This window comes from Elaeis guineensis, chromosome 4 (assembly GCF_000442705.2).
Source record: "Elaeis guineensis isolate ETL-2024a chromosome 4, EG11, whole genome shotgun sequence".
Taxonomy (NCBI): domain Eukaryota; kingdom Viridiplantae; phylum Streptophyta; class Magnoliopsida; order Arecales; family Arecaceae; genus Elaeis; species Elaeis guineensis.
Window position 1 is genome coordinate 2,639,418 of NC_025996.2, and position 25,302 is coordinate 2,664,719.

The 25,302-nt window shown below is 42.9% G+C and overlaps 2 protein-coding genes across 2 annotated transcripts; both read right to left on the reverse strand.

The window, feature by feature from the left end:
• Positions 1–2,739, reverse strand: LOC105033618 (uncharacterized). Its single transcript, XM_073255189.1, is given in 7 exon segments — positions 1–186; positions 189–581; positions 963–1,032; positions 1,139–1,192; positions 1,194–1,237; positions 1,316–1,385; positions 2,539–2,739. Coding segments are annotated over 7 exon segments (858 nt in total). The 3' UTR covers positions 1–160.
• Positions 2,740–14,765: 12,026 nt separating this feature from the next.
• On the reverse strand, positions 14,766–16,530 carry LOC140856840 (glycolipid transfer protein 1-like). The gene is made up of 5 exons (XM_073255050.1): positions 16,483–16,530; positions 16,062–16,192; positions 15,725–15,860; positions 15,094–15,225; positions 14,766–15,004 (listed from the first exon to the last, which is right to left on the reverse strand). The coding sequence occupies exons 1-5, from the start codon at positions 16,519–16,521 to the stop codon at positions 14,969–14,971; spliced, it is 474 nt and encodes a 157-aa protein (XP_073111151.1). The 5' UTR covers positions 16,522–16,530; the 3' UTR covers positions 14,766–14,968.
• Positions 16,531–25,302: the final 8,772 nt, after the last annotated feature.

Sequence of the window (25,302 nt, forward strand, 5' to 3'; positions counted from 1 at the left end):
GAGGAAGGGAAAACTTTTCGTTTTCATTCCATGTTCAATCCGGACGGTCCGATCTCAATGCACGTGATCGGACCATCGCCGGCATGGTGGAACTACCGACCATCATCTCATCGAAAAAGAAAAGAAAAAACAAAACTCCTGCAATCGAATCAAAATGAAATCACAACCGTTCATCTTCCCCTTCTGCGCGGGCTTTTGGGTGGCGGCGTTATCCGACGCCGGTGTGGGATTCTTAGATCTAGACGCTCGGACGGAGTCGCTGCTGCCCACAGAGCTTGAGCCCTTGGATTTCCGCCGCGACTGCTTCGGGATCGCCGGCAGGTCCCCGCCAGCCACCGCCGCCATGGAGCGGCCGTCCTTCTTGCGCGACCTCCTACTGCCCCTCCGGGAGCCGTCGGAGGACAGCTCGCAACTGGGGGAGTCGTCGGAGACGGTGGCTTCGGACCGGTGCCGCCGTGAGTGGCGGGGCCGCGGGGCGTTGTTGGGGGAGTCGTTCATCGTTGGCTCGGCCGAACGTCGGGAGGACCTCGGCAGCATCTCGCCCGACGGATTGTCTTCGATTCCCGCATCGATTTTAATCTCTGAAAAAGAAAATTACACAAATATATTTATTTGATTTATATTAGTGGTTAGAAGATCACTCTAACCTCAACATGTACTACTAATTCGATACATGATAAATATTTTTTATTTTTCATGGAGTGAAATGAAGAGAGAATTATTTTGTGCTTCAGTTGTTTCCTACTCAATTCAGGTATGCATATCATAATTACTATTTAATCTAGCCGCTCCACTAAATAGATTCTCCATGAGCTATGCAATACTCGATGACTGGGATTGATGGTCCAATATTGTATTATATATAATACATATTCTTTGATGGCCATCTATTTTTTGATAATGATCGTCGAAAGCTATATAGCACTCAGTGATGAAACTTATATATATTCGTAGAAGCTAACCTTGAGAGCCCCAAGGTGCATTCCCGTCCGAACCAGTCGGACCGAGTGGCGCCGAGTGGAAATCTTTCATCTGTTTATAATTTGGGAGAAAATATCAAAAAAAAAAAAAAGAATAAGATCCAGTGGTGATCATTTCGTAAGATTATTTTAGGATGTTACTATAGATGAGTAATTACCCAGCTGGGAGCATTCATGTTCGGTCCGTCCCATCCTATGTGCGCCACGTGTTTTGACGTCGGTGGGAAAGCCTATCTGCATTTCGGGTTCCCCGCCATCTGGATGTCAAGATTTGTGCGTTAGAGGGAATTAAATTGAAGCGCAGAGCAGATGGTTAATGGTGATACTTGGCATACCGAACATTTGGGAAATATAGTGGAGGGGCTTCAACAGTCCCTTCTTCATCCTGGTGATAATCCGGGTGCACTAAAACTGCCTGCTGGGGCCAAGGATTTCTCTTCTGACCTGCAAAAAATTGGGCAAAAAATATGGACATCACTTAAAATTCTTATCAAGTAATGAGTACGATCACTAGAAAATAAATAATATCCATTTGAAAAAGAATAATAATGACATAGAATTCAGGTTTTATTAATTGGTCGTTCAAGCATTCCTCAAACATAATGTATCATGTAGAGACAAGGATTATATTATTTGTGCGGAATCATAAAGCATTGATGAGCTTTTAGACAAAATCCAAACATAATAATGATCAGTGCAGTGTAATATTATTCAATAAAGCACTTATGAAGACGCAATCTTGACAAGGGCAATTTTTTCAGAAAAAGATGGAAAAAAAAAAGTGACGTTAAGAAAATAGGAAGAAAACCGGACCAAGTATCATAATTTGCACAGTAAAAATACAACATTTTTCTTCTTCTTATGTGGATCTCTCATTTCTGCAATATTACCTAAATTCTCATAAGTACTGGTTACAGATGCCATGGATTGAGGTAAGCCCATTTATGTGGATGTCTTGCGGTTAGCTCATGTCACAATATGCAATTAGGAGAATTACATTATTGTCGATAATAAGAATATAGAACCTCAAAAACAAAAACTGCATTGAAGCAACTTTAAATAATTTTCAAAGAAAAACGCTTTCATGATTTTTCTTTTCTTTTCTTTTCTTTTCCTTTTGAGAGCTACGAAGAGAACGCCACCTTCTTGGTTCGAAACCAGGATGTCAAAATGAAGAGTTTTAAACGGCAATATATAGAAGAATAATGCATGCAGTCAACTTTCTACAAATTTAAGGTTGTTTATGATCAAGACGATCAAACAAGCAAAACCCAAAACTGTGGTTAAGATCCCTATAATTGAAGTAAAAATTGTAAACCTTCAAGAATAATAATACAGAAAACACAAATCCACCAAAAAAAAAAAAACAACGCATCCAAAAAATAAACCAATCAGACCTCAGAAGATAGAGATATTTAAAGGTCTATAGAACGTGATTTCATCAAGCACCTTGGATCCCTTGGCTCAGAAGGTACAACTAGGAACTATGAACCGGGCGATATCTTTGTACTATGTCTTGTGTCCAAAAAAAATTTTTTTTTTTGAAGAGATCTTCTACCGCTTGCCCTGAAACAACGAGGAAGGAGGAGGAGAAGAACTGCATCATGATATCATGGATGCCATCCCCGGTGTCCCAAGGTGACGCGTGCTTCGTCGCCGGCACCTTGAGACGGAAGACGGCCAACTGAGAGGGTGGGGGAACGTTTAGGTGACAATCTAGATCTTTGTTTTCCTCTCGTTCTATTTTTTTTGCAGCCATTGATATTGGGTGGTGCCAGGTGTTCTGTACTAATTATAGGTCTTGGCGCGAATGGCGGGAAAAATCCGTTAGAAACATCGGAGGGTGCGCGCGGTAGCACTTCACTTGGAAATGGCCGTTGAGTTTTTGTTGGCCACTTTGACCTCCTGGTTTGGAACGATAAATGAGACTGAAACGAGGATGAGAAAAAGAGAAATTTCTTTCTTTCTTTTTAATGGCGTAGAGTTTAAGTATTTTTTTTTTAATACAAATGGACGGTGATATCAATCTGATAGGATAGCAACTCAAAAGATTAAAATATATAAAATCCTATAAAGCCAGCCGACAGTCATCATTCTGCCTCTACAACCAATCGCCGAAGTACTTGGCAATAAAAACTATCATCCAATCTGCTGCAGTATTCACCTTCGAAAGACATACCGGACTTACACTGCAGCAGCGTAGTGAAAAGAGATCCCAAACATCCCAGATAAGCGGATGATCCTCGGGCTATTTGGCTTCTCCCTGAATCCAAAAAATAATAGTAGCAGAGTCATCTTTCAGAAAAATCCTCTCCGCATATACTACAAGAAAATGGCCTTTTTTCGACGGAAATCTTTTCGTCACAAATAAAACTATTTGCGACGTAATATAACTTCTGTTGATAAAAAAAATATTTATGATGATTTCATTATTTCGTCATCAATAAAAAATATTAGCGATGAAAAATAGAGTTTCGTCATAAATAAATATTTATTTTCGATGATTTTTTTACTATAAATAATAAAATATTATTTAAATTTTAAATATCTAAATATTAGCGATGAAAATATTTTCATCGTAAATAATTCAAATTTTTACGATGAAAAATACTTTTCCATCGTAAATAATCTTTATTTATGACTAAAAATTTTCATCACTAATATTTGAAGAGAAAAAAAAATTTAAAATATCAAATATTATAGATTATTTACGACGTAACTTTTCATCGTAAATAATTTAATTATTTATGATGAAAATACTATTTGTGTCGCAAATAAGCCTTATTAACGATGAAACTTTTCATCGTTAATATTTAAAAAAGTTAAAGAATTTAAAAATTTAAAAATTAAAGATTATTTATGATGAAACGAAATATGTCGTAGATAACATAAATATTTATGATGAAAAATAATTTTTTCATCGCCAAACATTGATCATTTATGATGAAAATTTTATCACTAATATGTGAAAAATAAAAAATTTAAAAATTCAAAAGATAAGCTATTTGTGACTAATAAAAAATATTACGTCGCCAATAATTGATTATTTACGACAAACTATCTTCATCATAAATAATTAAAAAAAATTAAAAATTTAAAAATTATAGAATATTTGCGAAGAAAACTTTACGTCATAAATAATCATCTATTTGCGACAAAAAAATTTATTTTCCATCGAAAAATTGCTACTTATTTACGATGAATATTTTCATCGCTAATATATGAAAAATAAAAAAAATTAATTTTCAAAAATGACAGTATTAGGGATGTAAAAAATTTTTGTAGTAAATCATTAAGCACATTTGCGACGGAAGAAGATTTTTCTGTCACTAATAAACTTATTTTAAAAATTTAAAAATAAAAAATAATTTGTGATGAAAATTTTTCATCTTAAATAATCCACTATTTACAATGCTAAATCGAATAACCATCGCAAAATCGTTGCTTATTTACGATGTATATCTTTCATCGTCAATATTTGAAAAATAAAAAATTTTAAAATTTCAAAACTAGACTATTAGCAATGGAATAAAAGATTTCCATCGCTAATGGCTTTTTTAACGACGAAAAATTTTATCGTAAATATTTTAAAAATTTTAAAAATTTTAATTTTCTATTGAAGGATATTTAGATATATTATAGTAAATTTTTTTATATTTATAAAAATAAATATTAGATAGTTTTAAGAAATAATATGTGCACAAGAAAAGTATGCAGAATATTAAGATGAATATGTAGTAATATAAAAAAAATAATATTAAAAAAATATTTATTTTTTTAACAAAGACTTAATTGATTCTAATTTAGGATCTATTTGAATGGTTAGATCCAAAATATTATGGAACTCAAAAATCAGTCCTAGACAATGGTAAAATAGGCCAAGCTTAGCTTATAATTCTGTATATTTGGTGGTTAGCTCATGCATCTCATAGAATTTTAGGCCCAACTATCTAAACAAATACTTAATTGGATTCAAAGTTGTAAGCCACAAGCACATGCTGGTCACTTCAAGGCCTAGATGGGATCATCCAACCTACATGCGTTCGATTATATACAATATAAAATACTAGGGATCTAATCAAAACTTTAACCTAAAAAATTCCAAACTGATGATCTAGTTTCTTGTCTAATTCATGATTTCGAAGCCTAAAAAATATCTACATTAAGCATAAATAACAGAACAAGCAGCCAAGCTAAACAATATTATCCCTGATAAGGTTTTAGTTAATAGTAAGCGTGGCCGATTAAGATGGAGCTATGTTATGCAAGACGATAGCACCATTATCCCAAAAAGATAACAACGTCTGAAAATTACCTTTTGCTACCGACGTTCTTGAACATCAAGGCTGGATGTAGGAAAAAAAAATTATATTTATAATTACTTTATTCTATCCATCTCCATCTTATCTATAACGTAAAATTTGGAGATCTCAAGCTGTATGCTTTAATATTATTCTTCGAAACTTTTAAATATCCTCATATCTGTCGACCATTAAAACCTTTTGAAATTACCATAATATTTAAGAAAAAATTTAACATAAATTTTTTAAAAAAATAATTTTTTTCAGTAATTATTAGTGATGAAAAAGATATTTCGTCGCTAATAATGTAATTAACGATGAAAATTTATCGTCATAAATAACTTTTTTGTTGAAAAAATTTTTTTACTGAAAAATATTTTGGTGGAAACTATTAGCGACGAAAAGTTTCCGTCGTTAAAAATTATTAGCAATGATACCTATGATTTCGTCGCAAATAATATTTTGGGGGGGGAATAATTTTTTCAGCAGAATTTTTTTTTGATGGGAACTATTAGCGATGAAAAATAGTTACGTCGTCAATAACATTATTAGCGATGAAAAATTATTTTTTATTATAAATTATTTTTTTATTTAAATTATTAGCGATGAAAATTTTCATCGCTAATACATCGCGTCCCATCAAATTCCATCTGAAATCCATTTTCTTCCCCGATGCCCCCCCCCACTATGCTTTCGCGTGCTCCCCCCGCATCCCCTCTCCCGACCGTCGAGTTCGCCACCGTCACCGTCGCAGTCGCGTCCACCGATAAGGTAAGCTTTCTTTTTTTTTTTGGGAGGGGGGGTTCTCGAGTCACCAATGGGCCGTCGGGGATGGGGGAGACACCGGCGAGGATGAGGTCGGGCCGACGGCGCTTGCATCCGCCACCGATAATCCATCTTTATTTTTTTTATTCTTTTGTCAGGCCATCGGGGTAGGTGTGGACAGTGCCGGGGCCCGATCGGACCGGTGTGGACAGGTGGGTCGGGTCGGGCCTGGTCAAGCAGATGTGGATGGGGCCGGGGCCGGCGGGCATGGGGATGGGGACGAGTGGTTAGTCAGGTCAGGTAGCGGAGATAATAAGATAAATAAAATCGCCACGAGACTGAGTTTAATACCAAAATGAACGCGATTTATAATATAAACGATCGAAAGAATAAAGAAAAAAAAAAACTTAAAGAACTAATAAAGCTGAATCAAAATCGATTGATAAAGCACTAGGTATACGAACGGATTATCAATTCAGTACGAAAATCAAAAAAAAGCAAGAAAAAAAAAATCCGAGTCAAAAAAAAAAAAAAAAAAAAATAGATTTTTAGTCCAGCCGGTTCAGATCAGGTCTCCGGCTCCGTTTTTTTTTTTTTTTTTTTTTTTTTCCTTCAGTCAAAAAAAAAAAAAAAAAAAAAAAAAAAAAAAAAAAAAAAAAAAAAAAAAAAAAAAAAAAAAAAAAAAAAAAAAAAAAAAAAAAAAAAAAAAAAAAAAAAAAAAAAAAAAAAAAAAAAAAAAAAAAAAAAGAATTGCGAGCGAGCTTCCATCAGTCCGGTAGCTCGGCCCTCCGCGGTGTTAGGTCCGGGCTCGGGGGATTTTTTTTTTTTTTTTTTTTTTTTTTTTTTTTTTTTTTTTTTTTTTTTTTTTTTTTTTTTTTTTGGCTGGGAGTCCGGGTCAGTAGTGGTCGGGTCGTTTTTTTTTTTTTTTTTTTTTTTTTTTTTTTTTTTTTTTTTTTTTTTTTTTTTTTTTTTTTTTTTTTTTTTTTTTTTTTTTTTTTTTTTTTTTTTTTTTTTTTTTTTTTTTTTTTTTTTTTTTTTTTTTTTTTTTTTTTTTTTTTTTTTTTTTTTTTTTTTTTTTTTTTTTTTTTTTTTTTTTTTTTTTTTTTTTTTTTTTTTTTGGCTGGTCCGGAGCCGGGTCGGTCATTTCCGAGTCAGGGCCTGGGGACCTGGTAGTGAAAAAAAAAAAAAAAAAAAAAAAAAAAAAAAAAAAAAAAAAAAAAAAAAAGTCGGGTCGGGCGTCGGGTCGGCGGGTCGGGCCGGGGGGGGGGGGGGGGGGGGGGGGGGGTCGAGCCGGGGCTGGTCGGGTGGGCGGGACTGTGGGGATGGGTCTGGGGTCGGGCCGAGGCTGGTGGGGATGGGGCTGGGACCGACGGGGATGGGGACGGGGCGGGCTGGGTCGGGTCGGGCAGACTGGGCTGGGCTGGATCGGGCCGACGTGGAGGGAGATGCATATTATTTGATTAATTATATTTATTATATATTATTTTTTAGTATTACTGTTGAAATTATTTAATTATTGATTAATTATCTTTTTTACTAACATAATGTACATTGCTGTTACTTGTTACAATTTAATTATTTTATGCACTATTTTGTATGCTGCTGAAATTATAAATATAAAAAATATTTTTATTTTAGAAAAAATTTATTAAAATTTTTGATGAAAAAATTGCAATATGAAGTTATTCTTTTTTGATAAATTAAAAATCAATCTTCGAATGCATGTTCAAAGATGGTAGTTAAATTGTATTGAGCCGTAGATTCTTGTTCAAGAGTCGATCTTCATCGAGATCGAATCTTGGATGTTCTGTATTCGAATTTTTTAAAAAAGTAATAATATTATTGTTGTTAATAGTTGATATTTCATTTCATTATGTGGTATTCAGTAGTTATCTATCCATTGTTCTTCGGATATATGGTGGATAGGGTGCGTAGGCACCATACCCACATCGTATGCTTGGAGAATCATGGAGAAATACTATCGAAATTTTCACAAAAATGAGGCAAAATATTCACTAATAACAATAATAAAATTATTATTTTTTTGAAAGGTATAGAGCCACGCCTGTTAGTAATAATTTGAAATAGATAGGATCATGCATTTTTACTTCATTAAATTGATGTAACATATTTTCTGTGTTACTGTTCAGTCTGTGTTTTTTAATATGTGTTGTTTTGTATAAAGTGATCCAGATCTGGATCTGAATCAGAATTTTGGCTGAAATTTGGAATATGATTGAGTCTGAAATTCGGATCAGAATCTAGAATACCACTGAATTTTTTTTTGGTTGTTAATGATTTTGTGTTTGTTGTTAGATGAATATCAACAAAAATTGGATGAATGCTAAGGGTATTTTTTTACCTGAATATCAAAAAAGAGTTCGAGATTTTATTGAGTTTGCACGGCATAAGGCTGACAGTGTTAGTCAGATAAAGTGTCCATGTAAGAGATATGTCAATTTAGTATATCATCACATAACATTTGTTGAGGAGCATCTGCTACAATATGGTATGGGTAAGAAGTATACTTGTTGGATATAGCATGGAGAGGGTGATCCGAATGAAGTGGTGCGCGACGATGACGATACTGAAGATAATAGTGATGCTGGTGGACCTGTCGAACATAGTGGTATAGAAAAATTGTTAGATGATTTACATCAAGGTGCTTGTTCCAATATACGCATGAGTACTACTGCATTTGAAAGTAATTCTGATCATGAACTTAATATCCGACTTGAGGTAGAAGGGACTTCTGAACAGTTTGCAAAGCTTGTAAGGGATGCACGAGAGCCACTCTATCCAAATTGTACAAAATTTTTCAAGTTAGAGTTTTTGATAAAATTGCTTCATATGAAAATCGTGAATCAATGGAGTCAGAAGTTATTTGATCAAATTTTAACATTGATTAAAGTAGCTCTTCTCGATACAGAGAGACTTTCGAAATTATATTCTAAAGCAAAAATATACATGCGAAAAATAGAACTTGATCATATTCTTATACATGCCTGCAAAAATGACTGTATATTATTTTATAAGATAACGAATAAGTAACTGAATATCCGAAATGCAGTGAGTCTAGATACAAAATCGATAATAAGAAAGCAAAGAAGATACCTCAAAAGATTTTGAGATATTTTTCATTGATTCTAATACTTCAAAGATTATATATGTCCACAAAGACAGCTGAAGAAATGAGATAGCATTATGAGCAGCGGGTTCCGGAGGAGAACATACTTAGCCACCCGGCTAACTCTTTAGTGTGGAAAGACTTCGATGCAAAGCATTTGTACTTTGCGAGTGAAACTCTTTTGGTTGGACCGATACATTATCGATGGATGTATCCTATTGAAAGGTAAAAAAATTATATGTACTTTATCATATCAATTATAAGATGTAAATATATTTTTAAAATTTAAATTTATTTTTATTTATAGATTCTTATGCACCTTAAAAAAATATGTGCGCAATAAAGCAAGACCTGAAGAGTCTATAGTAGAAGTATATATAGCTACTGAGTGTGTCACATTCTGCTCGATGTATCTTGATGATATCGAAACAAGATTCAATCGTACAGATCGTAATGCAGACCATGAATGGGATGACAATAAATCGACATTGCCTATATTTAAACAAACGGTTCGACCTATTGGTGTAAGGAGATATGAATTTATGGACGTGAACAAGCTATCCACGGTACACTTTTACGTTTTAAATAATTATGAAGAAATTAAAAATTTTATTAAGTAAGTATCATTTTACCATACTGTTTAATATTTAAGAAAATTTTTTATGTCGATGTAAAATTAAAAATCGTAACTTCTTGCAGTGAGCACAAGAGTATACTATGTAGAAAAAATAATACGGATGCCGATGATCGACATAGGAGGAAATTTGTAAAATAATTTGATGATCTTGTAAGTTACATTAGTGATACATTATTTATTTACTTATAAATAATATTATTTGAACCAACATAATTTTTTATCTAATGATGTAGATGAAACATAAGTATTTCAATAAAAAAGTGGGTACGATCGATGAGTTGCACGATTTAGTATGTAGTCCCGATCGAAGGATTAATCACTACGCATTCTGTATCATTGGAGGAATGAGATTTCACACAAGAAAGCTTGAGATACAATGATGGATCCAGAATAATGAGATTGCTACAACAGGATATGAAGGAGAAGAAGAGATTGATTATTATGGTGTACTGGTAGATATCATAGAACTGAAGTATGGGTCCAGTAATTTTATATTTTTATTTCAGTGTGAATGATGGGATATTAGTAATAAAAAAATTGGTATTCATATCGATTCATAATTTATCAGTGTAAATTTTGCACGAACATGGTACCAAAATGAGCTGTATATTTTAGCAACTCAAGCGAAACAAGTAATATATTTAAAGGATCTAAAGTATCGAGGTAATTGGCATGTTATACAAAAAATAATACCTAGAGGCGTATATGACATACCAATCCATTTAGAAATGGATGAAAATTCGGATTTACATGAAAAGAAAATTTTTCAGCAAGAAGAACAAACATTAGTCGAGCTTTTGGTTGATGAAGAATTTGTAACGACACCTTTGAATAGGACTGATCTACCGTCCAACAAAGTTGAAGCTGATTTTGTATTTAATCTTGATGAGTCAGAGGGCGATGATCCATTTATAAATGACGATGAGATAGAAGACGATACATATATCGATTACTATGATTCAGAGAAGGATCTATATATCGAGGAAGATATGAATATTGATGAGTAGATCTATATTCTTCATTCAATCTTGTCTTGCAATAATGGTATGCGATATAATTATATTCATTAGAATGTTATTTGATTTTTATTATTATTATTCAATATTATATTTATTTATATCTCAATTATTGCAGATATGACACCAGGAGACAGACAACGATGTTCGCATTCATAGTCTACCTCGGAGGTTGAGGTGTCTTCATCGATCTCCGTTGCCGCACCGGCTCTACTGTCAGAGGGTCCCAGTGAGGTAGATCCCAGTGAGGTGGGTCTTAGTGAGGCGGATCCCAGTGATATTATTATATTTTTTATATAATAAAATTTGATTCTTTTATTTGGATCATACTAATGATTTATTTATTGTTATTTCAGGTCAGTCTTTATCAGTAGTGAGGCGAGGGCGAGGTCCATCGAAGAACCTCGCTCTAGAGCGTTGGAGATGCGAGCATTCGGGACAGCATCTCTGAATCGAGATACCAATCGGTTACTCCAGACCCATTAAGGGATGGTGCGAATCATGGCAGACTGAGCTGGGCATCATATGCCGTAGTTATGCCCCTGTGATGCTCTTCGATTGGCGTCACGTTCTACCAGCTCAGAGAAAGATTTTCTACACCCACTTACAGATAAAATAAATTATATTGTGAATATTTAATTTACATAGTATTCTTCTAATATTTATTATTGATAGGGTGTATTTGACATCGTTGATTTTGAAGAGGATCATATGAGGCGAGCCATCGACACTCATCTATCCTTGCATTTCAAGGATTATCGCCATCACATGCATCAAATCAGATGAGACAGATCGTGCTGCATTATGGAAGTTCAAGATCGTTCGCTCGTCACATGGAGCACATGAAAGGTAATTTTTAAATTTTAATTAGCATATAATTCTCTAGTTATTTAAATTTTTTTTAATTAATTCTCAAATTGCAGAGAGATGCAGAGAGTGGCGAGCTTTCTGGTAGGATCGATATCTACCAGCGGACCTACTAACGACGGTCGGGGGAGTGGACGACGGAGAGCCAAGAGCTCTTTGTAAGTTTTTTCAATTATTTTTTCATTCGCAGTCTGATTTTTATTAAAAAATTAAAATAATTTTAATTTTAATTTTCAGAATCATATGACATACATGAGATCCCAGCCTATCTTTGAGGGCTCGACCGTACCCACAGATGATGAGATCTGTGATCAGGTGCTCGGTACGAGATTCTGTTATATTAAGGATCTAGGATATGGGATCACTGCTCCCTCATCCTCACGCTCATCTAGGGCTAACATCCATTCTGCATGCGAGGCTCGACTGACGGAGGTGCAGAGGCAGACTGAGCAGGCTGTCATAGATCGACAACAGGCTGAGCATCGAGCTCAGGAGTTGGCTGCATGCATCGACGAGTATCAGCAGCTTCAGATCCAGATGATAGAGTGGATGGCGCAGATAGAGCAGACGATACAGCTGATAAGGCAGCAACAGGTCGGTCCAAGCTTCATCGAGCGCTCTCCATCCGCAGCTCGTTCTCTAGATACCGATATTTGACGGCTTATTGATGTATTTTTTTTATTTCAATCTCTAATAATTTTAATTTAATAAAATAAAATAATAAAATTTATTTATCAATTTATTGTGTAAATTTTTTATTTTAAATTTTTTAATTTATAAAAAATATTATACATATAAATTAAAAATATATATTCATAATTTTTTTAAAAAAAATATGACTAAATTATTAACGATGGAATTATTCACGATGAAAGATTTGTCACCAAAAATATTTTACTAACATAATTTAATTTTTTAATAAATATATAATTAACAGTGACGAAAAATTTTTCATCGCAAATAATTATTAGCGACGTAAATATTCGTTGCAAATTGAATTATTTACGATATAATTTTTCGTCACTAATATTATTCAATTTTATTTTTTAAAATTTTTTTTATTAAATTAATAGTGACGAAATTTTTTCGTTGCAAAAAATATTTTTTACGTTGTAAACTTTTAGTCGCTAAAACTTTGAAATTAATAGCGACGAAAATATTTTTATCGCTATTAATTTTTTATTTATTAGCGACGGTATAATTTGTCGCAAATATTTTTTTTTTACAATTAAATTTTTTCATCTTTTACTTTTAACGATGAAAAATATTCGTCGCAAATATCTTTTATTAGCGATGAATTTTTTTTTCCATCGTAAAATATTATCAACGACGCGATTATTGGTGACGAAATATTAGCGACGAAAATTTCTTCGCTAATATATATTAGCGACGAAAATTGGTTATAAGCGACAAAAATTTTTCGTCGCTAATAACCTGTTTTGTTGTAGTGATAAAGCTAATGCCTAACAAAGATGACACCTGCCTAGATGGCGTGAAGCTCTACCGTCAAAACCAAATACTCAAAAAGGTGAGACCCATCAGCAATCAAAAATCTCCCATCGAAGCCACGAATGACAAGCCCACTCTGCCCCTCCCACCTTTAACACTATCATCAAAATTAATCTTGACAAATCTCGAAGGAGGAGGCTTCCAAAAAATGGATAGAATCCTGCGAGTCATTGCTGAGGCAGCTAGAGAGTTTTAGAGGTCGGGAATGTCGAGGGACGATATAGTTATGTCAAATTGACAGTACTCTTGAGCCAAACTGGCCATTCTTTCCGGCACTCGACAAGTAGGAATGACCTCACTGCTGCTGTTTTGGGCGAAAGGACCTTCTCTCTCTCTCTCTCGAGCTGTAACTATCTCTCATTCAACAAGACCTCTCAATTTTAATCCACCTATCGTGTAGGGACTAAAAATAAATTATAATCAAAATTATAAAATTATTTAAATAAATAGTTAATACCGGAGAAGACATTTGAATTTGAAGAAATTATGCTCTATATCACGTGCCCCACATAGCTATCTACTGCACCAATCATCTTGACTCTTTGCTATAGACCTATGTCATAATACTAGGCCTATAGAAAGGAGGTGAGCTTATTGGTGTAGTCCACAGCCGCACGATGCGCCTGATGTAGGGTATAAATTTTTCATTCTAAGCAAGCTAATCTTAAGGGACAGAAGAAACACGAGATGGAGAACATAAGGTAAAGTATGTGAGGGAAACATGGACAGTGCAATATGCCTCACATACCAGCATATCCGTGCAACTAGCGTCATATGATAGAAAAACCCAACTCTCCTCAACCTTTCGGTATTCCAGGATCACCCTCTTTTCCTTTTCGGTCTTCCGCCTCCCTCTACCTAGGAAGTTGTATAGAAAACACAGACATCCAAGAATTGACTCAACTAAGGATCTCCATTATGAAAAATCAAGGAAAGGCTACCCTCCAAACGCTGGAAGACAGGAGTGCCTTGGTCGGGAAAGAGCTTCAAACGAGGGTAGGAAATCTCTTCTTTCAAGAAAGGTGGATATAGGATGAATTTGGAGCCATGACAGCCAGAATGTGCTACGAAGAAGTAACAAACTATAGAAGATATTTAAAGAGGAGAGCTCGCATTACTAAAGAGGAGCTCAAACGGCTGCATGGAAGTCAAATATAAAAAAATATGCAGTCGCAATTTTAGCAAATCACCACTACTTAATCCATGACACGTCATAGAACACCGTAAGAACAGACAGGCCATGATATTTTATCACACAATGATACTCATTTTCTGATGGGGTCTACCAAAGAGAAAATTGAAAAAGAAAGACCCAGCCACTGGAGATGCATGAACTGTGTTAGTTTAGGATAAGAGGCATGCCTGTTAGGAATTTGCTTAGAATTCAGACATCGGACTAGTACACTCAAAATGTGGCAGTTCCCTATCATCCCTACGTTTCAGTTCCAGAAACAAAAAATCTCAGCAACCAGCTGTTGATCGGAGCACATACTTGAATCACCTCACATATACAACAAAAGAAATGTAGAAATTAGCTATGCATTAATCATAAGAAAATAAGACACAAAAACTACTTGTTATTTGTAATTTTGGGTTTTATCATAAGAAACCCGTGTGCTGCGGCTCATAAAGGAACTAAGTGCAAAAATCTATATAGATGCCTCATTTACGGTCCAATATTTTCCTGTAAAACAAAAGTGAAATATATAATTGGCGACAAAGAAGGGAAGGGATCACGAGAGATGATCTAGACGATGATTTCTACATCAAGAAGCCTTAAGGTCATCCAGACCAACACTAGCCTGCAATAAGCAAAATACAAGTATCTCGATCAACAAACGAACAATGTAAGAGCTACCTGATCCACAATAATGGCACAACAAGAGCTTACAAGAAACTTGTGGTTCTCTGCAAGAAGAGGAGCAAAGGTTGTGCAGAATTTCTCTATGTCTGCATTAATGTCACCGGAGCCACAAATAACCTCCATGAATTTCTTCCTATCAGGAGCGAGTTTCATGGCAACCTGTAATCATGGATGCATCAGTAATCCAGTTACAAGCTACGAAAAAGAGCCGCATGCTGACAGCTGGAACCATACAAAACCAAGGCATTAATGGGAGGCGTTGGCAGAGATTGACAAGATCGATATCAGAAAAGTAGAGGGTAATCGGATATATGTAAAGCACTGATAATATCCTGAATCAATTGGATTATGGCTGAAGCAGGGTGTAGTTTTTAGCATCAGATATCTAGATGTAATATTCTTATGATTTACTTGCCAACGCTATATGAATATTGAACTTAGGAAGCTACTTGTTTACCACATGACTGCTTTCCAACTAAACCATACAAAAAAGTCTGCGGGGGTAACTGAGAGATTGAAGCCATGTCAAGGGAAATTGAGAGTAGCTTCAATTCCTATTGCCATGTCAAAGTTGCAGTCTGGATTATGGATGATTGTTTTCCTTCTATGCCACTGCTTTAACGATTATAATTTTATGACAAAAGTCTGAATGCATTACCGTAAAGCTAGAACTAGCAAGCCAGCCATGCCATGTCTTCAAGGTCTTGCTGTAGGATTCTGTGCAGGCATGTGACATAGTCCAATCCGGATGCTCAAGCAAGTTACGGAATAGTTCCACCAAGAAGTCCATGGCCCTAAATGGATGGATACATCCAAAAATGATACATTTAGATGGGAATATATATATATATATATATGTATAAGGAAACCAGGGAAAATAGAAAATCAAAATGAACTCAAACACTTAAAGGCAAATTTGCAACGATTGGAAGTGCAAAAATGACAGAGCCCCCTTCAAAAGTGTGAACATATTGCACACAAGTCATGCGGAATACCTTGTTAACCACAGAAGACCATTGGTGCAGCTTGAAGAACCTTTCGCTGTTTTAGATTCCACTTCTATTTGCACCATGATGTACAGGTGTTCAAATTTTAAAGGATCAGAAGCATATTTAGATTCCAGTCTCTGCATAAGAAAATCAGAAAATAAACATTTGCGAAGGATTTGGACTAAAGAAGCAGAGACAAAAAGAGGATAAAGAAAGCTGGATCAGACAAAATAACAAGATCTGAGAATGTGCACGTTTCATTTCCTGGCAGATCCTAAGGTGAATGAAAAGGTTATCACTAAACTGTACTTAATGTAGCGAAGAATTTATTGCTATCCTATCAAAGCAATCAGGAAATATAAGTCCTGAAAAAATCATTATGTACTTTTGATTCTTTTTATCAACAAAAACATAAAAGAAATCTTACTGCTATGTTGCCTCCTATATCCGACTTTACAATGGACATAGCAGCTCCAAATTTATCTGCAAACATAACCGTATTAAAAAAAAAAAAATCAAACTCAGTCAAATGCCATGAAAAATGACAACATGCTGTCTCAGTTGTGAGCAGCGAGAAATTTATGTTTTCTGAACAATGCAATAGTGAATGTCCATAGGAGCAGCATGTACAATGCACATAAAAAGAAATCAAATAATTCTGCATTTCTAAAAAGCAGCATCATCCAAGTTAATAAATTTGTTAGAAATAACTAAAGTTATTCGAATATCGATGATATTAATCCAAACCTTGTATATGAAGAGAGCAATTCAGAAGGTGGTATTCCACAGCTGAATTGCCCACTAACTACTATCATCTTAAATTTTCACTCCAGTTACATACTGTTGGGGGATACCCACCGGCCGACTTTCGGAGGAACCGACCGGCTGGCAGCCCGACCCTCCGACCGACTATCGGAGGGCCCGACCGGCTGGCGGCCCGACCGACCGACCGACTATCGGAGGGCCCGACCGGCTGGCGGCCCGACCGACCGACCGACTATCGGAGGGCCCGACGGACGGCTCTGACTGGCCGATCGTAAGTCGGGCGACAGGCCGACGGACGCCATCAGCGGCTAACTGCGGCCATTCCGCGGTCCATTCCCGACCGACTAAACCCAGAGGTCCGGTAGCCGACCCACATGAAGCTCGCCGACCGACGGAGGAGTCCGACGCCACTCAGCTGGCCACCGACCCTGGGTCGGCCGACTCCACCAACCACCGTACGGCCGCCAGACGTTGTCAGCTCTGACACGGACATGCGGCACAGTTACCTAGGGGCATTGTCCCGCCAAGAGCCGGGTCAACCCTGGTGATTAGACGGCTACACGGCGACATGACATTTTCACGGCGGCTCTGACAGCCTACAGTGAGTTGACAGTTCCTCACTTGTCCGCGCCATTAATGATGGCGCCATACCGTGCTCCACTATATATACCGGGGAAGGCAACAGTGCCAGGGATCGATCCGCTCGTCTCTCCCACATACGCAGGCTCGCTCCTCTCTCTCTCTCTCCCTCTCTCTCCTTCTCAGAGCTCTCCGTCTGCATTTCACTGTTGCCCAGTCACCTCTCTGACTTGACCGTCGGAGGGTCCCCGCCGGAGCCGCCTCCGGTCAGTGCGGACTTCCTTTTGCAGGTGCACGCTTCCCGGCGATCGGGCGACGAGGCGATTGGCCGCAACAGATTGGCGCGCCAGGTAGGGGACAGCATGACAAAGACAAGAGCTCAACGATCGAGAATTACTGGGTCGGCAAGGCGTTCTTCCCGCCGGGAAGAAGCCTCCCCGCCCCCACCGGTGGCGGAGCCTAGCTCTCCGCGCCCTGCAGTGACCACGGAGGCCCAGATTGCCGCCATCGTACGGCAGATGACCGTACTGACCGACGCAGTCAAAAGCCTCCAACAACAACCGGCGGCCCGACCTATGCCTTCCAGGAGCAGCCGCCGACGGCCGCGCCGACCCCTGTCGCCTCCAAGCGAGCGCTCTCAACAGCGCTCCCACGGAGAGGAGGGGCGACCACGGCACGACGACCGACGGTCTCAGCGGCCCTCTCCTCCCCCGTTGGAACGGGCGAGGAAGGAAAAGCGGCCGCGCATACCGTCGGCCTCCCTTTCGGAATCCTCCGGAGGCTCCACTCCCGGGGTCTCCCAGCATCGACGAGCGGACGACTACGAGCGACGGTTCGAGGAGATCGACCGCCGACTCGCCCAACTGCAGATGGACGGCCAAAAGTCTTCGAACGACGTCGACTTCCAGACCGCCCAACCTCTCTCTCGACTGGTCCTCGATGAGCCGATTCCCAGTCGGTTCAAAATGCCGAACGTGGAGCCATACGACGGCTCCACCGACCCGGTCGACCATCTCGAGAGCTATAAAGCTCTCATGACAATTCAAGGGGCAACCGACGCTCTTTTTTGCATCGGCTTCCCCGCCACACTTCGCAAGGCTGCCAGGGCTTGGTACTCCGGTCTTCGATCGGGCAGTGTCCATTCCTTCGCACAGCTCGAGCACTCGTTCGTGGCCCATTTCAGCACCAGCCGAAAGCCGCCGCGAACGTCGGATAGCCTTTTCTCCCTCAAGCAGGAGGAAAACGAGACGCTCCGACACTTCGTGGCGCGATTCAACGCGGCCACGCTCGAGGTCCGGGACCTCAACGAAGACATGGCGGTTTCGGCCATGAAGAGGGGCCTGAGGTCGTTCCGGTTTACTTATTCTCTGGACAAGACCCTCCCCCGGACATACGCCGAGCTACTGGAGCGCGCATACAAGTATATGCGCGCGGACGAAGGAGCGTCCGATCGACGCCTGGTCGAGCCCAGGGGTCCGAAGGAGAAGCGAAGAAAAGGTCGGGAGCCCGCCGAACCAAGCAGGCCCCCGGCCGATAGTCGGCTTTCTCCACCCCGACAGATCCAAAAATCACCCCGCCGACAGACTCCGAGGTCGGTGCGTCCCAAGTATGACTCCTACACTCCTCTCTCCGCTCCCCGTGCGCAGATCTTGATGGAGATCGAAGGGGAGGAATACCTGCGACGGCCTCCGCCTCTGAAGGCAAAGGGCCTCGACCATCGGAAGTACTGCCGGTTCCATCGGAGCCACGGCCACGACACCGAGCGATGCATCCAGTTGAAGGATGAGATCGAAAATCTCATCCGCCGAGGGTATCTCGGCAAGTTTCGAAAGGGTCCGCCGACCCGATCGACTGCCGATCGATGCCCCCAGCCGACTGAAGAAGCACCGACTAACCAGCCGACGGCTGGAGTCATCAACATGATTTCCAAGCGGCTGGGATCGGGGACGTCTACAGGGGGGAGCCGACGAAAAAGCCGCGCCCGGACGACGTGATTACCTTCTCAAAAGACGACGTTCGGGGCATCCAGACTCCCCACGACGACGCTGTTGTTGTGTCGGCGACAATAGCCAATTATGATGTAAAACGAATTTTTGTTGATAATGGAAGTTCGACAAATATTTTATTTTACTCGACCTTCTCCCGAATGCGACTACCGACTGATCGACTTAGTGGGGGCTCCACGCCCTTGATCGGCTTTGCCGGAGACACCGTCACGACAGAAGGAGAAATCACCCTGCCCGTGACGGTCGGTACCGAACCACGGCAAAGCACAGTCTCCCTCATTTTCGCGGTCGTCCAAGTTCCTTCGGCCTACAATGCCATACTCGGGCGACCCGGACTGAACGCCCTCAGGGCGATCGTCTCGACGTACCATCTCCTTGTTCGATTCTCGACCAAAAACGGAGTCGGGGAGATGCGTGGAGATCAACAGCTCGCCCGACGATGCTTCCAAATCTCCGCCCAAAGCGACGAGACAAAGGATCCCCTGACAATCGACAAGCTGGATCAATGGGAGGAGGAAGAGCGGGGTTCGCCGGCCGAGCAGCTCGAGGCGATCCCGGTAGGAGAAAATCCCGACAGAAAAGTTTGGATCGGGTCTCAATTGCCCGACACCGAGCGACACCGACTGACGGAGCTGCTGACGGCCAACGCCGACATATTCGCATGGTCGGCAGCAGATATGTCGGGCATCCCTCCAGAAACGATTACTCACCGACTCAACATCGACCCGACAATGAAGTCGGTGAGGCAGAAGAAAAGGTCCTTCGCCCCAGAAAGGCAGAAGGCCATTGACGAAGAAGTAGACAAGCTGCTCGAGGCAGGCTTCATTCGGGAATCCACGTATCCCGATTGGCTTGCCAATGTCGTCATGGTCAAGAAAGCCAGCGGGAAATGGAGGATCTGCATCGACTATACCGACCTCAACCGAGCATGCCCGAAGGATAGCTTTCCACTTCCGAAGATCGACCAGCTGGTGGATGCGACGTCCGGATTTCGACTGCTCAGCTTCATGGACGCCTTCGTCGGGTACAATCAGATCCGGATGGCGCCTGAAGACGAGGAGCACACCGCGTTCGTGACCCCCAAGGGCCTCTACTGTTATCGGGTGATGCCCTTTGGGTTGAAGAATGCCGGCGCCACCTACCAGCGACTCGTCAATAAGGTCTTCAAAGACCAGATTGGGCGTAACATGGAGGTGTACGTGGACGACATGCTGGTAAAGAGCACGCAGACCCCAGACCATGTTCAGGATCTCGAGGAGACCTTCCGCACCCTTCGACGACACCGAATGAAGCTCAACCCGACCAAATGCGCCTTCGGGGTGACCTCGGAGAAGTTCCTCGGATTCCTCATTTCTCAGAGAGGGATCGAGGCCAACCCTGAGAAGATAAAGGCGATCCTCGACATGCGTCATCCGAACACCAAGAAGGAAGTCCAACAACTGAACGGGAGAATCGTCGCTCTTAGCCGATTCATTTCCCGATCAGCTGAAAGGTGCCTCCCGTTCTTCAAAACCCTGCGCCAGGCGAACAGTTTTCCTTGGTCGGATGAGTGCGAACAGGCCTTCGAAGACCTGAAAAAGTACCTGGCTTCCCCGCCGCTGCTCGTAAAGCCGCAGGTCGGGGAGACCTTGTATCTCTACTTGGCCACATCTTCTGAGGCGATCAGTTCGGTGCTTGTTCGGGAAAACGAGTGCCGAACCCATCAGCCCATCTACTACACCAGCAAAGTGCTCCACGGCGCCGAAGCAAGATACTCGGAGACGGAAAAGATGGTTTTCGCCCTGACCGTCTCCGCGCAACGGCTCCGACCATACTTCCAGGCCCACGCCATCGTGGTACTCACCAACCAGCCCCTGAGGGCCGTACTGCGCCGACCCGACACATCCGGACGACTCGCTAAGTGGGCAATGAAGCTTAGCGAGTTTGACATTCAGTACCGACCGAGGCCTGCCTTGAAGGCTCAGGTCTTGGCCGACTTCATCGCTGAATGCCCGACGACCGACCGAAGGTCGGGAGCTGAAGGCCCGGGACGAGATTCGGTCTCTGAGCCAGACCCGATCTCCACCCGGGTACTTCACATCGATGGAGCCTCCAACGCTCAGGGAAGCGGGGCCGGGCTCCTGCTCACGAACTCGGATGGGGTAGTCACCGAATACGCCCTCCGGTTCGACTTCAAGGCCTCCAACAATCAAGCCGAATACGAGGCACTCCTCGCGGGCTTGAGGATGGCGAAGGAACTGGGCGTCGACAGCCTCCGGGCATTCTCCGACTCTCAGCTGATCGTGGGGCAGGTCAAGGGCGACTTCGAGGCGCGAGATCCGACCATGATCAAGTATCTTCAGAAGGTAAAGGATCTCGTGGCCCGCTTCGTGCATTTCGAGATCTCCCACATCCCCAGGACGGAGAACGCCCGTGCCGACGCTCTCTCCAGATTGGCGACGTCGGCCTATGATTCTTTGGGTCGGACGTTTGTCGAAAACCTCCAACAACTGAGCATCGATCGGGTCGAAGAAGTGCAGCAGCTAACGTCTGAACCAAGTTGGATGGACCCGATCGTCCGGTACCTGTCCGACGGGACCAGTCCCCAAGATCCCGCGGAGGCCAAGCGACTTCGATGGTCGGCGTCGCAATATGTGATCATGGACGGCCGACTCTACAAGAGGTCGTTCTCCCTCCCTCTGCTTAGGTGCTTGGGACCGACCGACGCTGACTACGCCCTTCGAGAGGTTCACGAGGGAATTTGTGGGAATCACTTGGGGGGCAAGTCCTTAGCCTTCAAAGTCTTACGACAGGGCTACTACTGGCCGACCATGAGGAAGGATGCGGCAGAATTGGTCCGAAGGTGCGAGCCATGTCAGAAGTATGCCAATGTTCAGCACCAACCGGCCAGCCAAATCACTCCCATTGTCGCTCCATGGCCCTTCGCTCAGTGGGGAGTCGATATTCTCGGCCCCTTCCCACCGGCGTCGGGCCAAAGGAAGTTCATCGTTGTCGCCATCAACTACTTCACGAAGTGGGTCGAGGCCGAGCCCTTGGCGCAGATCACCGAGCGGAAGATGGAGGACTTCGTCCAAAAGTCCATCATCTTCAGGTTCGGATTGCCGCACACCATCATCACCGACAACGGACGGCAATTCGACAACCAAGACTTCAAGGACTTCTGCGCCAGGTTCCACATTCGTCATCGACTAACTTCAGTCGGGCACCCACAATCCAACGGCGAGGTTGAGGTGATTAACCGAACCCTGCTCCATGGACTCAAGACCCGACTGAACGAAGCCAAGGGCCTCTGGGTCGACGAGCTGGGCTCCGTCCTGTGGGCTTACCGAACGACCCCCCGCGTCCCAACCGGAGAGTCGCCGTTCAGTTTGGCCTACGGGACAGAAGCCATGATCCCGCTCGAGATTGGCCTGCCATCTTCAAGGGTCGAGCAGTACCGCGAGCCGGACAACTCCGAAAGTCGGAGAGCCGACCTAGATCTTCTCCCCGAACTGCGAGATGAGGCTCAAATTCGAATGGCCTCCTACCGACAGAGGGTTGCCCGGTACTACAACGCCAAGGTCAGACCAAAGCTCTTTAAACCTGGCGACCTAGTCTTGAGGAAGGCGGAGCTGTCGAAGCCCTTGGACCAAGGGAAGTTGGCTCCCAACTGGGAAGGACCCTACAAGGTTGCTGACACCTTCGGGCCGAGGGCTTACCGGCTGGAGACCCTTGAGGGGAAGCCCATTCCCCGGACTTGGAACGCCGACAACTTGAAGCTGTATTACCAGTAAATTCTGTAATTCAATCGTTGGAATACAAGTTCAGTTTGAAAAATCGGAGTTCTAACCCTTCGACTACTGATCGGCGCTCACCCCGACGCATCGACGCGGACCTGGCACCGACGACACTTCGGCCCCTTACACGGACCGATGCATCTACGATGACGGGAGTTTATACTCCTTCTACGGTCGAATTTTCGGGCATATCCATCGGCCGACTGATCGATCGGGCCCTGACCGAAGAAAGGCTAAAAGCCCACGCGGCTGTTGCCGCGACATTCCGACCAGGCTACGGCCGGTCGAGGGATATTCGGCTTACCACCGTCTATCACATGACGCGACCTTAGTCGCACCCACTACTCGCCGACCGACCTACGGCCGGCTGAACGACACTCGGCTTGCCACCGTCTGTCAAAAGACGCGAAACCCGACTTACTATCATGCCCCCGACACTGCGACGGATGATGACCGGCTAAGTGCATCTACGGAGGTCCGGCCACCGAACCTTCACTAGGTTCGGTCGGCTCCCTACTTGACAGATGCGCCCGAACGGCGACTACAATTTTTGGAAACCGACCAAAAGTCGGGACACAAGCTACTTCGGAGCTGTGCAAGCCGTTTAAGTCCTACCGACTTACCCGAGTTGGCGACTTCTCTAAGTTGGCGACTAGGGTTCGACATTACAGCGATAAGAAACATTGCAAACAAGAAGCAAAGAGAAGACAATTTCACTCATTGATCAAAAAACATTACAAAGTCGGGCCGAAGCCCGATTACATGTATTCTCAAAAAAGACAAAATAAAGATGGTCGGCAGCACCGATCACCCGTCCTGATCGATCTCTTCGACCGACGGAGGATCAGGGATGATCGGCGTCTCGGCCATAAGCAACGATTGATCGGCTGCCGAGAGATGGGCTTCAGTCGATAAAGGAACTTCGGTCGGCACCTGCTCCGGGACGGCTTCCTCCACCACGATGACGCCTCCCGACGGCTGGTCGGCCATCTCTTCCGTTCCTTCTTCTTCGGCTCCTTCCTCGGCGAACAGCGGGACGACTCGGCTGACGTCCACCTCCGGGTACAAGGCATGGACGGCATCCCGACCGTCCTCGAACCCGACCCGGTAGGAGGCGAAGCCCGACTCGAGCATCTCCTCCTTGTACCGGTCGGAGGCCCGGAAGTCCTCAACCGCACGATCGGCCGACTCCCTCGCCGACCGTGCCTCGTCCTCAGTGTGGGCCAGCTCCTCCTTCGCCAACTCCGCCTCGGCCCTGGCAATTTCGGCGTCGATTTGGGCGATGGACAAATCCTCTTCGATTTCCGCGAGCTTCCCCAGGCTGGCCCGAAGTTGCTCGCGTTCCCCTTGGAGTTCGGAGGTGGCACCGTCCCGTTCGCGTCGAAGACGACGCACGACCCGACCTTTGTGCTTGGCCTCCTTCTTGGCCGACTTTAGTTCGGCCATAAGCCGGGAGACCTCGTCCGTCAACTTGGCCCTCCCGGTCGACCGACTCCTGCAGTTGGTCGACCAGCCTCCCTCTCTTCGGCCTCGGCCGCTGCCGACCTTTCCTTGAAGGCTGCCCGAACGTCGCCGAACCTTCGGTATCCGGCCTCCAACTCGGACATGGTGAAGATCACTGCCGACGGAAAGAAGCTTTGTCAGAATTATGTGGCAAGCAAAAATTTTCTAAGGAAAAAGGTGACGCGAAGCTTACCTCCACCATCGACGGGTAGAACCGCGACAGCATTTCGGTCACTTGCCGAGACCGCAACGACTGAACGTCGGTAGGGAGGAGGATCCCCTGGCACAACCTCCTCGCAAGGTTGTGGTCGGCCAAGGCCGACGCACCCTCAGGGTAGTATGCGCTGGGGGGGCATTGATCTCTCCTCCTCCGAGGGCTCCATCGGGGCTTTCCCCCGATCAGCTGCCCCGACCGACGGGGCTGGCAGCGATGGGACGCTGGAGTTCGACCCGGCGCCCCCCGTTGCGCCAGCGGACGCCTCCGGACGATGTTCGGCTTCCCGAACGACATCCGGCTCCACCCGCGGCGGCGAACCGCCGACACTCCTTCGGCCACTCCTCGGTCGGCCTCTCCTCGACTCGGACGGTCGGAGCCGCGAGGGCTATATCGGCTCCGAC

What these genes read in the sequence shown, in the direction of transcription:
- LOC140856840 (XM_073255050.1), bottom strand. Translation starts at nt 16,521, where the DNA reads ATGTCCATTGTAAAGTCGGATATAGGAGGCAACATAGCA. An exon ending in ATATAGGAGGCAACATAGCA is followed by an intron (nt 16,193 to 16,482) that starts GTAAGATTTCTT and finishes TTTCTTATGCAG; the next exon opens with AGACTGGAATCTAAATATGC. An exon ending in TTGCTAGTTCTAGCTTTACG is followed by an intron (nt 15,226 to 15,724) that starts GTAATGCATTCA and finishes CCATGATTACAG; the next exon opens with GTTGCCATGAAACTCGCTCC.